Source organism: Mytilus californianus, unplaced genomic scaffold (assembly GCF_021869535.1).
Source record: "Mytilus californianus isolate M0D057914Y unplaced genomic scaffold, xbMytCali1.0.p SCAF_5, whole genome shotgun sequence".
Classification (NCBI taxonomy): domain Eukaryota; kingdom Metazoa; phylum Mollusca; class Bivalvia; order Mytilida; family Mytilidae; genus Mytilus; species Mytilus californianus.
Window position 1 is genome coordinate 111,475,605 of NW_026262701.1, and position 16,147 is coordinate 111,491,751.

Sequence of the window (16,147 nt, forward strand, 5' to 3'; positions counted from 1 at the left end):
CATATATTTGACTTTAACCATTTTTATTTTAGCATGAAGATATAAAAATAAATTACATATAAATTTTAAGAATCGAATCATTGGATATGTTCCACTTAATATAACTAATCGAGTGCGCCTATTTTCAGAAGAAATAAATACAAACACACCGAGCTGTGTAAAATAAAATATGTTAGTGTACATGACAAGTCATGTGTGTGAATTTGTTTAAATGTAAATTATACACTGATAGTTTATGATGTGATACATATTAAGTCGCTTTTCTAGTTACGGATTAATAGGAAAACGGAATAAATCTACACATAATTGTAAGTATCAATTTTGTTTTTTTAATTAAATCCATTGAAACGTTTCAGAATACAATAGTCAATCATAAAGATCATTCGATTACCGTATCCTTAAGAGCATAAATTGATCATGTTCTAGTAAGATCTGTTACAGAATAAGGTTGTCAAAGTTGAGAAAAACGCTTGGTACTTTTTATATACTTTTGTACAGATAGAAAAACACTGTAATTTTCGTCAGAACTCAAAGACTCATCATCAGAGAGCAATACATAAATTGTAATATTGACAGCAAAAACATTGATTTCATTTATCATTATAAGCCTTTGTGAATAAAACTTGTTACAATATAATAAATAAATAATGATTCTTCGATATTTCCTATTGTCTTCTGAATATTTTTTAAGTTGATTAGTTTAAAATTTGTATACCAAACATTTAAAATTTTACTCTGCGTTTATAAATAGCATTGAAGGTACAACATCTTATAAACGATAAACATTGATAGAGGTTAATGAGCCACTCTTTCTCATGTTGAGATGGAATATTTTCGTTATTTGATTTAACGAGTTTAACAATCGAAACCCCTGAAATATCGTGCTTGTCAAAAATGGCGAAACTGGACTTCCAACAGCGGACAATGATTTCTAATTATACAATATTCTTTCAATGGATTTTTAAATGCAATGTAGAACTTATCAATTAAGACATTTCTTATCCCTTTTGAAATATGAAGTCACATGCACACAGAAGTTTGTCTGACGTATGAAAATTGAAAAAAAGGCATGACCGGAGTTTAGAGAAAAAAAGGCAGTATGGGCATCTTGCCAAAAAGAAAAGGCATGATGACTTTATGTAAAACAACTCAGGAAAAATTAATAACTAAGAAAGGCAGGACAGAATAGAGTGTAAAATAAAAAAGCATGACTACATTTACATTGAGAGTCCTATCAGTTTTAATAGACCTTTTCAACAATTGTCTACACCTACAGTTGAGAACGACTACGACAGGTGAGATATGAGGGGTCGTCTCAAAAATAAAATTGAAAAATTATTATTGATCGCATATGATTATTTTGATTGCCAATGAGACCGGTATCCAACATGACGTGTATATAAGCAATTGTTGTGTACCGTACCTTATTTTGTTTATTAGGTATTTGTTTATCAAAACTAAATTTATCTGTGAATTGACTATGAAGAAAAGGAAGGACTTCAATGTTTCATTTCTTTTAGACGTCGTGTTGAAAAATGAAAAAAAAAAATACCTGTATTTTTGTAGTAGATGTTTAATTAATCAATCATGTTTTATATCTGTTGACTAGGGCGGTACATGTTTCTACAATGTCTGTTAATTTTGGCTTCCAATGTCTCAATGGTACTTATAACAAAATAGATACCAAGATTTTTAAAGGCCCTTGGTGTCTCTTCTGATTCAGATTCAGATTCTTTTTCAGCTTTTTTTTTTCGTTCTCTTGCTATTTTTATGACTTCTGCAGTAGGAAAAAAACCACACAATGCAACATATTAAACAGACATTCAGTTACCGCATAGTCTGCATTTTGGTTAAAGACCCCAATCTCCACCCCCCCCCCCCCCCCCCCCCCCCAAAAAAATGAAACAAAGTTACTATCTTTGATCGAATAAAAAGGAAATAAATATGAGAGCGACGCCTTTCTTATCAAATTGTAAACTAAATATTCTATTGTGACAAAAACTTACCAATTGCAATGACCAACTTGTTTATGAATTGTTTCAGGCGCATAAAACATGCGGCGGGGTTTCACTAGTATAATTGGGATCTTAAATCTCCCCTATGTATGGTCAGAGATGAAATTTAAAAACCTTTATGCATGGAAAAAATAGAAAAGAGTAGAAAACCAAAGCTATGTCCTGAAAAGGGGAAGGGTAAGCATTTCTCGCTTCTTGCAAGACACACGAAGGACATTTTTCATGGACAGGGAAAGGAAAGGAAAGGAATCTACGACAGGGGAAAAGGTATGTTCACGTCTTTCGGGACACGGACAACCTATAACGGTCAATCAGTTCGGCGCTGTCAAAAAGACACTGCAATGACAACAAGCTCTGTTGGGATATAAATACCATACGCATTACTGAAGAGACATTAATTGTAAAAATGCGCATGTGGCGCAGAAAAAAATGGTGCCGTTAATGTTTCCAGTTCATTAAGGAAACATCTCAATTTTAACATGGTATCTTGAAGCGGAGTAGTCTCTCGTAACTAAATTATCGATGTGGCCTTTTCCTTTGACCTTTAAACAAATAGGCTTTTACCCCTCCCAAAATTGAATGTGTACAACAAGTGATGTGAAGATCGGTTGAGAAACACAACTCGAGGGGACGGACGGTAGTCCTGTTACAATGTTCCTTCATCAAATCTCATAAATAGCATTACAAAAGCGAATTAATCGCAATTGGCATGTGGAACAATCTGTGTTGACAGTTTAACCCCGCCGCATTTTTGCGCCTGTCCCAAGTCAGGAGCCTCTGGCCTTTGTTAGTCTTGTTTATTTTTAATTTTAGTTTCTTGTGTATAATTTGGAGTTTAGTATGACGTCCATTATCACTGAACTAGTATACATATTTGTTTAGGGGCCAGCTGAAGGACGCCTCCGGGTGCGGGAGTTTCTCGCTGCATTGAAGACCCATTGGTGGCCTTCAGCTGTTGTCTGCTCTATGGTCGGGTTGTTGTCTCTTTGACACATTCCCCATTTCCATTCTCAATTTTATCGCTTATCTAAATACTCACATAATCATGAAATTTAAGAAGAAAAAAAGGCAGATTATGTGAATTGATTGCAGTAATTATTTACTTAAAGGTTTAATAAATTCAACGTAAAATGTCGTATAACTACATGTAATAAGAATGCTATACAAAAGAGAGAGATATAGTTCATATTTGTTAGAAATATGTTCTTTCGTCAAAATAGTGTAAAACGATAAATCGAAGGTGTAAAAGTAATACTATTCATGAATGATTTTTAGTTTTGAGACGACCCCTTCATTTTACCTGTAAACTGTAGGTGTCATTAGTCGGTGTCGAGAGTTATTGAAAAGGTCTAATATAGGCGTGGCAATCCATCACTTTTATCCAACCAACTGTCCTTAATAATAAAGATTAGCGTGCAATTGTGTCTGTGTCAAGTTAGATAAATATATTCATATTTCTGGACGTACATATGTCGGGGTTTAGGACATTTCATTCGATAGTAGTAGATGAAAAAAGGATTTTCTGATATTCTATCTATAACTGATAAAAGTGGCATTAAATCGTAGAGGTTGTCCCACATTATGTGAAGAATAGAACATATTGAGCTTTTTGGATTTTCTTCTGTTCACTACCAAATGTCGGCCTGTACCACTGAAAATATATAACTTCCGGACTAGCAAACACGGGCAACCCAGTTACTAATATTCCTGCTTCCAACTAAACGTCATGTTCTAGATTGTCGGAATCTTGTTGAGTACAACCATCCCATGACTCACGTGCATATGACATAATTGGTCTTATAAGTGACTGTGTTAAGTTAATGCGAATAAGATAATTCCTAGTCAATACATATTTCAATTTTTTTTTAAATTTAATCTAGTGCTTGCACACTTTAAAACGTTTTCTATATTGTATAGAATTTACTATTGGAATCAAAAGTAATACCTAAGTGTTTATGACAGGAGACATTTCTACTACTTGATATTGAAGTTCTATTTTTATTTCATCTGGAGAAGAATTACAGGAGAATAGCATAGTAATTGTCTTGTTAGGATTAAAATCAATAAACCAATCCTTAGACCATGCTGAAATTTGATCTACCGTAAATCGCTATTTAAGACATCCTCTATTGTGTAAGGACTTTTACTTGAATAAGAAAGGGATGTTTCATCAGCACACACTCGAGTTAGACTTATCAAATTACCAGCTATGTCATATACATGAATAAGGAATAGTAGGGAACCTAATACAGAGCCTTGTGGAACTCCTGCATTATTATTCTCAAAAGGCGAATATGAACTTGAAACAAATACGCTTTTTGTATATTTGAAATATAACTAATTAAGTTATAAAATACATTTTTAAATACATTTTTTTTTTCAAATACTTTGCCCACTGCTGATAATAATGAGATTGGTTTATAATTGGAAATGAGTGATTTGTCTCCGGTTTTGAAAAAAAATATATGCTCAAAGTCAACTCATTTTAAAGAAGTTTTGAAAATAAAATGGTTAAATGCTTTTTTTTTAACATAAAGCACAAATAAATTTACATACATTATCAGATCAAAATATTTTAAATACCCCAGTCCTAAGATACCGTGTATATTCGACTGAATATACCATATCGATAATTTTACATTCGTACTTGTTACGTAACAAGATCTGTGTCCAGGTAAAAAGATCCAACAGGTGGTGTATATTCTAAAATGTTTATCGCCTTCCATTATACATCTGACGATGACGTTTAGCTTTAGGGCCATTTTGTTTTCGCAAAGAAAAAAAAAATTAAAAAAAATTATATATATATAATATTCTGTTGAAAAATCTTTTTAAAGGTAAACTGATAAGCATAACGTCTTCGCAATTTCTTGTCCAGATCCAGGGACACAGATGTCAGAATGAATAAGAAAACACTAAATTCTTAAACAATATATTGTAAAATGGACACCAAGCACATTTTGATAGACTAGTGTAGTACTGATAGACTTTCTTGTGTATTTTCTATGTTCTGGAAACTTCAACATCCCATCAACAGTACTTAAATTAAAGTCCCAAGTTTTATAAATTAAATATATTTTTTTTAAATATCATTTGCAAGGCTGCATGCACATTGCACCTATCGTTTTCGTATATTTCTTTTCCGCCATGTATAAGTTTAATGTTTACTTTGACTTCTATATATATATAATGTGTTTCAGAGATCGATTTATAAACTTTATGTTTGAAATAATTATCCCACACAGAGCGATAGCACAGGCAGAAACATGCTCTGGAAAGAGGACTGTTTGCAAATCATTTTGAAAGAAAAACTGAATTATTTTGATATCCTAATGATAATGTTTCCTTTTGACAGCACTATATTTTATTGATTATTCAATATATGTATATGGTATCCGGCATTTATATACATGTACATGCATAATGAAAATCCCTTGGATATATTTTAGTTGATTGATTGTAAGGTGTTTAATGTCCAGTGTAAACTATTTTAAACATTTCTATGAAGAAAAGAGTTTCTCATTCCTAGGAAGATTTAAGGATTTTTTTTGCACAATGTAATTTAAAGTATTAACTCCGTCTTTCAAAGAAAAAAAAATATTATTTTTCTTCATTTAAAAAAAAAATGGATTTGTTTTGTGCTCAATATAATTTACTACGACCAATTAAATTGTATTTACAATGTGGTTTATATGTAGGTGTGTGCCAAATAGGGAAACAATAAACTGGTAAGTTGGTGACCATTTAGACTTCGTTTAGATGAAACACGTCTTCAAAATTAATAGTTTAAAATTGTGGGGAGTTAAAAATTGAAAAGTGAAACTTTTTCTTGTATTGTTAACTTTGCACTAAAATGTATATACAAACCTATTCTATTACTTTCCTCTGAGCAAAGTCTTAAGGGAAATATATATTGAATAACCCTATCAAATATGGTTTGTTTTAAACCGAATTAAACGTACATCAAACGGAACTGAAACTGTAGGAGATCATAGTGGGTTTAACGACAACGAGACAGCAATCAAACAACAGAAAGCACACAAGGACATCTAGTGGGCAACATATATAGTATTCACCAATAGAAAGGTGTATACACAACATGCCAATTTCTTAATCATCCCTAATTTCTTTATCATTGTGAATAAAGTTATCCCGGAAAATAGAATACATGTACTACATGTCTTTGATTTAACAGAACAAATAATAAAAGATCTGGCATTAAAACTTGATTCTCCATATAATTTAAAAATTGAGGAGAAAGCAAGAAAATGAAAGTTATACAATTTAAAGAATACCAATCTTAAAGTTTAACTACTTGGAGGTATATTTCCCCCCTTCTTTTAACCTACAAGAAAACTTCCTGAGAGCCGATGTTTAAATATCCGCCTAATTTTTCCGAAATGTTCATATATAATATTAATATGGCGTCGAGTGTTTAAACAGTTATTTGCCAACCAAATCGGTATGCACGTTATAAATATTAAAATGTCTTATAAATAATGCTTAAAAAATGATGCAATTATATTATCAATCTTAATTTATTAATTATGAACAAAATATATATATATATATATATATATTAAATGACTAAAGCAATTTGAAATTCTAAAGGATATTGTTACAATATTTCCGAAAACTGAGACTACTGTTATACATGTAGTAGTCTCAGCCGAAAACAATACGTAATTGATAATATAAGCAAGTACTAGTATGACAAACCTGAGACTACTATATGTGTTATAGTAGTCTCAGGACAAACCAATAAAAAAATTGTTGTTTGGGATTATTCATGGTTGACTAGTTCTATATTAACCAGTGACACATGTCCTAATTATTAAGAAAAGGGACAGAAAAGTATTAAACAGAAATAACCGGTTTTGCAAAACTATATTTTCAAAATTCACTGCATGATTTAAACAACTCAGGAACATATATATTAGATATACTGTTCCCAGAACAGCTTAAAAGTGTTATATTTATTTTATCTTTGTGCGTATACGAACAATTGATAGCAAGTTGAACTTCAATGTTCATGACTTACGAGTATAAGATTTCTTTTGAAATTGATCGATGAGCGGCTTTTCACAAATACCGTAAAAAAGAATATGGCGTATACGTCAATTAATGGACAAGGAACCCAACGAGAAAAATAAAATTAAGAAGCATCTATAACTAGTTTTGAGTTAGAGAAATCATTTAAATGCCATATGATTCTATTTAGGTTTGTGCGTTTTTCGATTTACGAATAAGTCAATAAGATAACCAAAAAAAAAGAAGGTAATTTAAACCAAAAAGAAGAATGCAAAAAAGATACATGAAATAAAGTAATAACATAAGTTTACAAATACGTACTTAGGTGCATTTAATGATTTAAAAAAGCAACATTTGAACTTATTATTACCATTTTTTTTAATGTAATTTTATGTTTATGTATATTTAATGTTACCTGATATGGTGTTCTTCTAAAAGATAAAATTCACTTGAATGAGTATTTCTGGTGTATATACATCTATCACACGTGCTATCTACATGTACAATATACAGAAATGACACGACTGGGTATTGTAAAGGGTGTCTTCCTCCTATTCCCACTTTTTAAAATCACTATTCCTTCTATTCCCACATGAAAATAACAATAGATGTTTTGATAAATAATTTGTTTTTATAACAATCAAGGTTAATTAATAATCGACCTAAGATTTACCTGTATTTTTTTAAAAGAACACATATTTCTTTCACTGTTTAAGTATATTTTGAAAAAAAAAAATTAATCCACTGTTTATTTGTAACATGTTTTTTTCTTATTCAAAGAATTACCTTAAAATAAAGAATAAATCAGATAAACAAAAGTAAGATTAAAAAATCATTGAATTTGTAAACCTAAATTTCTATTTTAATCGGAAAGCACAAGTACAAGAGGCCATCAAAAGAAAAGAACGGGCAGCTAAAATCCGAAAGTTAAATGAAAAATGTATAAACGCAAAAAATAAAATGAAAGGGTTTTGGAATTTCCTTAAAATAAAACGAACTGATATAGGACATATAGAGCTTAATGATCCACATGATTTTGATAAAATATAAACGGCTACGGATGAGAGAAATAATGCCCTTTTCCACCATTTTAGCTCCATAGGTTCCTTTCAAAATGAAAATGGTGAACTTGAAAAAGAAGTTAAAAACCTAATAATAAATATTGACGAAAATTTATTAATATCAGATTCTCCCCTATCGGTTACTTTCGACGAAAAGAAAATTTCACAGACTTTATACATTTCACACAATGGTTGAAGGTGCAATGTATCCACTGGTACACAGTTTAATTCCAGCCAAGAGCGAACTAGTACAAAAAAAATGTATACACAAGGTTCCTGACTTTACTCAAAGATGTTTGTTTTTTCCATTATACAATGCATCTGGAGAAAAGCACAAGGAGCGGGGATTCGGGTTCCATACAAGAAAGACAACAACATTCATCAAATAGAACGCCGTGCCGCTGTCCTTCCACTTTTACCTACTGCTGAGGTCGAAGATGTGTGGTTCAATGCCCTAATCGACATAGATCAGATTGATACTAACAGCAACTACACGCCCTTTACAGACTAAGTAACAAAATACTGATGAGACCATTACACAACACAGGGACTGAGGACTACACATCATCTAGAGGGATGGCAAAGCAAGCTGATAAAACATGTCCAGCACCCACATCCAAACATCTTTAAACTCATAAAACTACTGAAACATGAGGAAGCTAAGCCCTGACCATGATCCAGTATGCAGCCGATGGGAAGAGAGTGGCCCAAAAACGAAAGTATGTGGAAATCAACAACAGATTAGATGAGCTTATGGATAGATATTGCAACTAGGAAGTTACAACAGTACAGTTTGGTGATGCAGCCTCCCACCTTATTCACGTTGAATAGATTATTAAACATTCATAGACTTATATACAGTGAATTTCTAATGTGTGTGCTACAATGTGTGGTTTGTTTTAGTGCTGTTAACTTGTATTGTGTGTTTCATATTATAATGCTTGCTTGAATCTACTGTTGAATTTGTGTTATAAAAGACATAAAATAAATTTACTTATATTTGTTTCCATTTCTTTCATATTAATTTGAATTAAAAACACAGAACTTAACACATACAAAAATAACCTTTAACCTATCAAAAAAACACTTGTCAATTGAAAGTTGATTAAACAATGTTTATACAGTATAATCCTTTGTTTGCACAAGTTTTCCCCCTATTCCCACATGAAATTTTAACTTTTCTTACCAGATTTATAAAAAGTGGGAATAGGAGGAATGAACCTTGTAAAGTTATTGAAGGAAGATTAACGTCAAATGCATATCCCCGGGCGAAGAATTTACAAGGTTGACAGAACGATTAGGTGTAATTTGTGCCAACTACCATCATATTGAAAAGGTTTGAATCGCGGCCATCTGTTCTTTTCTTATAATATGAATTGCGCCAATAAATGGAACTTAATTGTGCCATATTTACTTCGAAACGATTAACCTATTTACACGTACATGTAACATTAGAATACTGACTTCAACTGTTAAATAACTTTATAATTACTAAAGATATGATTATAAAATTTGAAATTATGTACTTTTAGAAAGTCTCATTCTATATGTCATGTTTTTTGTGTCAATTCTATCATTCCATCAGGTCCTTGGTTCAATATTTTGTTCTTAGTGCATTTAGGAGGCCCTTTGCGGTATTTCTACTTGTACCTGTAAATACCGGAAAGGACCTCATCAGTGCACTAAGAACAAACATTTGCAAACAAGTCTATAACATTTGGGCAATTAAATGATTGTTTTATTGGCGGAAATGAATGCTGCAGTTTTTTAAAATAAAATGATGCAAAAAAAGAATTGGCGTAATTAAGTTGTGGCGCAAATTAATTCTTTTTCAGCGAAACTGGATATCGGCCTTCAAAACACCGTGTGTACACAATCAAAACAATATTCATCTTTTACGCAGTCTAGCCTGAGAATAAAAGTTTTGGCAACTTGTGTAGGATTTTAATTTTAGAATGTAATGAACAAGTGAGAAGATCGTTAGAAACCTTAAGTGAATCGGAAAATGAACTATGCACGATGAAAGGAAAATGTTTGGTGCGTCGATAAGAAATTCCATAGAGGCATGTGATATTTGTAAAATTTCAAGTCTTTCAATAACAACCACTTGTAGAACTGATTATTTCGATCCTTCAAATATGTGTAAAATAATTAAAATTTAAATTATTTAGTCTATTTCATATATACAATGGCAGTATGTTTATAAATACTGTAGATTTGTATTTGATCATCGATTGCATGCATAACGTCCAGTGACAAATATTGCATGTATTCGTACAAAGAACAAATCAACAACTTTTAGAATACAATTGATTGGTTATTTAAGGTAAATGATTTGCGTTAAAGTTGGTGAAACTTGGCCAGAAGCTTACCTCTAAAATAAAGAAATATAAAAAAGGCAGAGTTATTTTTTAATTCGGTATTTTACTCATACATGGACTTAAGCACTTTTTACTGTCAAAATAATAGTTTTAACACCGACAACAGGAATCACAAGCGACACTGGTTCCATAGATGTCGTCAACGAATTTTTATATATCCCTGGCAATTTTCGGTTTATATCAGACTCTGACATTAAGGGCAACAAATACCATGGATGTCTTGTCTTTTTTTTTTTAATACGTTTAGATATAAAACATGTATCTCATATAAAGCCTCATTTATAGAACATTATATATTATTTATTGTGTCAAGGAAATATTTGGATCAGAGAAATATTTGGTGGAGGAGAGAGAGAGAGAAAGAAAGAGACTTATATCGCGGTATTTGGTCTCATGTTATTCATGTCAAAATGATATGGGAGGAAACGTTTCCCCTTCGTTTTATATATATTCCATAATAAATAAATAAATAAATATATATTTTATTTGAGTGTCAAATAATGATATTAGTAGAAGATTTAATCCAATCCAAACTTATAATTGTTTTTTTTTTATCCCGCATCTTTTTATATTAAATTATTTTAACTCAAAATAATAATTGAAATAACTTTCTGAAATAAAACCCTAACATATATCAGATGCTTAACAAAACGATATACCATACGATTGATGAAACGCTAAACGATATCACATACCATACGATAAACGAAACGCTAAACGCTAAACTATACCATGTACCATACGACAAATAAAACGCTTAACGATACCATGAACCATACGATATATAAAACCCTAAACGGTGACATTTACCATACGATGAACGAACGATGAACGAACGCTGACCGAACGTTGTACGGACGCTATACGAATGATGTACGTACGATGACCGAACTCTATACGAACGATTCCCGAACGCTGTACGTACGATTCCCGAATGAAAAAAGTGTTAACTTTTACGTTACAGGGACTGTAGCATGTATAATACTGATACTTGCTGTAGCTTACAAAGAACTTTCTGGACAAAATATTAAATTGTGTAAGTACTGTCAATAGTTACCTAACTGGTCCTTTAAAGCTTCAATTTCATGTACAGTCTTCTTGTACTTGTCATCAAGCTCCATTGCCATGGGATCTGTCAATAATAAGAAAAATATGATGAAATTACATACATGTACAATAAAAAAATGTGCAAATTAGCCATGTTTTTTGTATAAAATTTATAACCTATGTCTCACCTACTAGGTTTTGATGTACTCATAATTGGAGCCTTCCCAGCTTTTTATTATTTATTCCACCTTGAATCCCAAATTTCTTTCTCTTTCAATGTCATTGGCACGGTGGCCACCTATTCTTAACCAGTATATCAAGTTTTGTGTTAAGAAATGGAAGCCGTAAAATTGTTTAGAAAAATACGAAGACAATGTAAATTTTAAAATAGTTGATAATTATATGGCACAGAGAGAATAAAGTTGTCATGGTTTTAATACCTGTACAACTGATCAACTAACACAAATACCACACATCATAAGACATGATTGTATTGGTATGCATCTGTTAAAGTAATTAAGTTCTTAAGTGACTTTAAGATAAACAATTTCAATACACTTACATCTCTCCCTTTCTAGATTTAATCTTTATCAGTCAGTAGTGTAATAAAATGAAATAAAATTAATGAATTGTGAAATTAGCAATAAATGAATTTTCTTAAAAAGAATTTTCATTGCTTTGTTGGGACCTGTGCATGTATATAAGCTTTGGCTTGATTTGTCATGGAATGAATGTTCCTTAAATTTGTAATCTTATTGCCAAATGCTAGGAATATTCTGGAATATTATTTCCACTGGATACCTGACAGAATAATGGGTATAGAATATTTGTTCCAATAATGCAGATATGATAGTATTGTTTATAACAAAGTTTCCAGAAGAATTTCTGTTAGAAAGAACAAATATATCAGCAGTCTAAGCTTTTGATTTATGTTAAATGCTGTATGATATCTTTTATCTGTGCCAGAAATTATTTAATTTACACATTAAATCTAGATAAAAAATAAAATGGAGAAATTCAGCACAACTTCTGTATTTACAGTGTTCCAAGGAGAGCAATTAAAAAAAAATATATGTCTAGCAATTAAAAAAAAAAAAATCTCTTAACTTAAAAAATCCTGATGGGCATAAATCCAATACAGATGAACATAAATGTACAATGACCTATATATGGTAGCTTCTTACTCTTAAAATGGGTTGTAAAGGGTTATTTTCATGTAATGTGTTTGCAATTTTTATTTCACCTGTTTTTGTGTTTGAAGCTATTTTAGAATCTGCAACATATTTGACCGGAGATTTTACAACACCTGAACTATTGACATCATACAACAATCAGTTCACTTTTCACTGCTGTGTCAGGCAATACAATACAATACAATAATTTTATTGACTATATTCAAAATGCCCTAATGAGAGCAGAATAATTACATTTTTCACTTATGACATCAGTATTATATGGGTACGTCTATGATGTCCAGTAATGGCATGAATGGTGGACAAATACCGATAAGGTGTATTAACTGTGTTTCATGCAAATTGATAAATAAGCACCATGTGAGCAATTTTTGTGTTCCTTTTTTTCTTCATAAAAATGGCCTTTTATTTTGCATTAATCCATGTTCATCATCCCCGATTTTAAGACTTTCTTTGAAGAGACAACGTGACTGTCAAAATAGTTCATACATTATCATGATCAAATGACTTACATGTACATGTATTAAGGCCCCCAGATCTCCATTCATTCGAATTGTATTTTAATTCAACTATTTCTCATCTTTTAAAAACTTTTAAGGATTATGTACTATTTTGTTTTTTCAATGATAAACATATTGAAATTCACAGTCTTTCCTCTTGTATTTGACAGTTCTGTATGCAATAGATATGAGATTTATTAATGCAATGAAACAATAAATATTATGGCTCTAAGGCTATGATAACCTGCAAAAAGTAACAAGAAGAAATAATTATTGTTACTTCTGAGACTAATTGCCAAAATATATTTCAGGACAGGGATTCAAATTTCATACGAAAACATTATTTTTTATTGTTACCTGCAGTTATTGTTACCCGCAAAATATATTCATGCAGGCACTGATCTAAAAAAGTTTGATTTGCAAGCAATCTGTGAAATAAATTTAAACAATTGAATTATGATGTAAAAAACATTAACAATGATTAAACTTCCATATGTACATGTATTTACAAATACAATGTACGACATTCACTTTTGCCATAATGGGTCAATTAAAACAACTCAATATTTTTCAGTATGGATACAAATGAGCAAGATGCCCAATTTGTGGTCAGTGAAAAGTTTATATCATTTCAAGATTTTAATGATAAACTTCAACAGCTCCAAGATGCAAATTTTGTGTACATGTAGTTTTATAGAAGGAAGGTTCAAAGAGCACCGTCCTATGTCAGACAGAAAAATAAAATGGGATCAGAAATAAAGATATAACTCATTATGAATTAAAATTTAAATAAACGTGTATTCATGGTGACAGAAATTAGAAGTTATCTCGTTGTTGCAGAATTCAAGCTGTTCTTCATTCTTCTTTATATTAATAAGTTAAATAATATTCCATTGACATCCGATTATTATATACCTTATCCAACATACCCTCATTTTCCTGTGGCAGTCCAAATTTTCCCTACCTGCAACCCAGTTGACCTCTATTACCAGACCTACCTATTGTATTTATTGTTAATTTGTTCTCATCCTGAACATGCATGAAGTATTTGCCACTGGACATTAAGCAACCAACAATCAATCAATTACAAACAATAACCTGTTTGTTGTTTTAATTTTCAGTTTACAATTTTCAGGTAGTTTTTTATCTTTTATAATTAAAAAAAAATACAAAGAAGCCATTAGGCAAGCTGGTGTTTAATCCACAGATGGGGATAAAAACTATTCTAATCCGATTGTAATTTAAATTGTTTTTTTTTTCTGCATTTCCTGTCTACTTGTATAACTGAATAATATTGGCACCCATCTTGTAGCCCATGTTTACTAGTAATGTGCAGTTGTCATGAAATAGAGGATCTGTTATACATGTAATATAAGTTCTAATAGGAACAGATATTACGGCCCCATTATTTATAACAAAGTTCCAATTGGAACTTCTGTTCTGCGCAACAAATATATGTTGACACCTCGAGTGAAAATATTAATTTTTTTTGTTTAAAAACGGATTCTTACACAAATTTAATAATACTTTTAGATATTTGGATGATATTTTGGCTCTCAATAATGACGACTTCAGTATGTATACTAAAGAAATTTATCCTGTTGAACTTACTTTAAATAAAGCTAATACTAACAATGACCACTGCCCTTTCCTCGATCTTGATATCTATATCATTAACGGAAAGCTTAATACTAAAATATATGATAAAAGAGATGATTTTTCATTTCCTATCGTTAATTATCCATTTTTAGATGGTGACGTTCCCTTGTCACCATCTTACGGTGTTTATATATCTCAACTTGTACGATTCGCTCGTGTATGTAACAATGTTTTAGATTTTAACGAGAGAAATTTATGTATTACTGAAAAATTATTACACCAGGGTTTTCGATATCACAAACTAGTCAAAACATTTACTAAATTTTATCATCGGTATAAGGACATCATTCGTAAATATAGCTCAACATGCAGACTTCTTATACGTTCAGGTATTTCACATCCAATTTTTTATGGAAATATTCTTTATAAAGCACAAAAATGTCAGTATTCACCTCTGAAACTAACAAAACCTTTAAATAGACTTATCAAGAAGGGATATAGTTACGATACTGTTGTCAGGTCATTAAAGATTGCATATTTTGGCGTTAATATTGATTCACTTATAGGGTCTTTGCATCGGCACTAAACACATTTATTTAAAAACCAGTTGTTGGCATGACACGGGTTATGTTCTTCTCATATATGTTATGATGGTATGATACTAAACCCCTAACGGGAAGGTTTGTGCCTGATATTCATATGATGAAGACATAATCTTTCAATCAGTTTAATTGAAGTCTGGAGCTGGCATGTCAGTTAACTGCTAGTAGTCTGTTGTTATTTATGTATTATTGTCATTTTGTTTATTTTCTTTGGTTACATCTTCTGACATCAGACTCGGACTTCTCTTGAACTGAATTTTAATGTGCGTATTGTTATGCGTTTACTTTTCTACATTGGCTAGAGGTATAGGGGGAGGGTTGAGATCTCATAAACATGTTTAACCCCGCCGCATTTTTGCGCCTGTCCCAAGTCAGGAGCCTCTAGCCTTTGTTAGTCTTGTATTATTTTTAATTTTAGTTTCTTGTGTACAATTTGGAGTTTAGTATGGCGTTCATTATCACTGAACTAGTATATATATTTGTTTAGGGGCCAGCTGAAGGGCGCCTCCGGGTGCGGGAATTTCTCGCTGCATTGAAGACCTGTTGGTGACCTTCTGCTGTTGTCTGTTCTATGGTCGGGTTGTTGTCTCTTTGACACATTCCCCATTTCCATTCTCAATTTTATCTTCAATTGTTTACTTGCAAAACATAATATTAATTTTGATTGCAAAAAAATAACTACCTCTGGTGCCAAATTAACCAGGTGCTGAAATTGACT

At 31.5% G+C, this 16,147-nt stretch overlaps 1 protein-coding gene across 1 annotated transcript in view; it reads right to left on the minus strand.

Annotated features, from left to right (window-relative positions):
• Window positions 1-16,147, minus strand: part of LOC127700634 (coiled-coil domain-containing protein 153-like) — a 28,785-nt gene that overhangs the window by 11,985 nt on the left and 653 nt on the right. Inside the window, exon 2 of the mRNA XM_052204188.1 lies at window positions 11,546-11,620. Coding sequence (XP_052060148.1) covers window positions 11,546-11,620 — 75 coding nt within the window. The remainder of the gene's footprint in view (window positions 1-11,545; window positions 11,621-16,147) is intronic.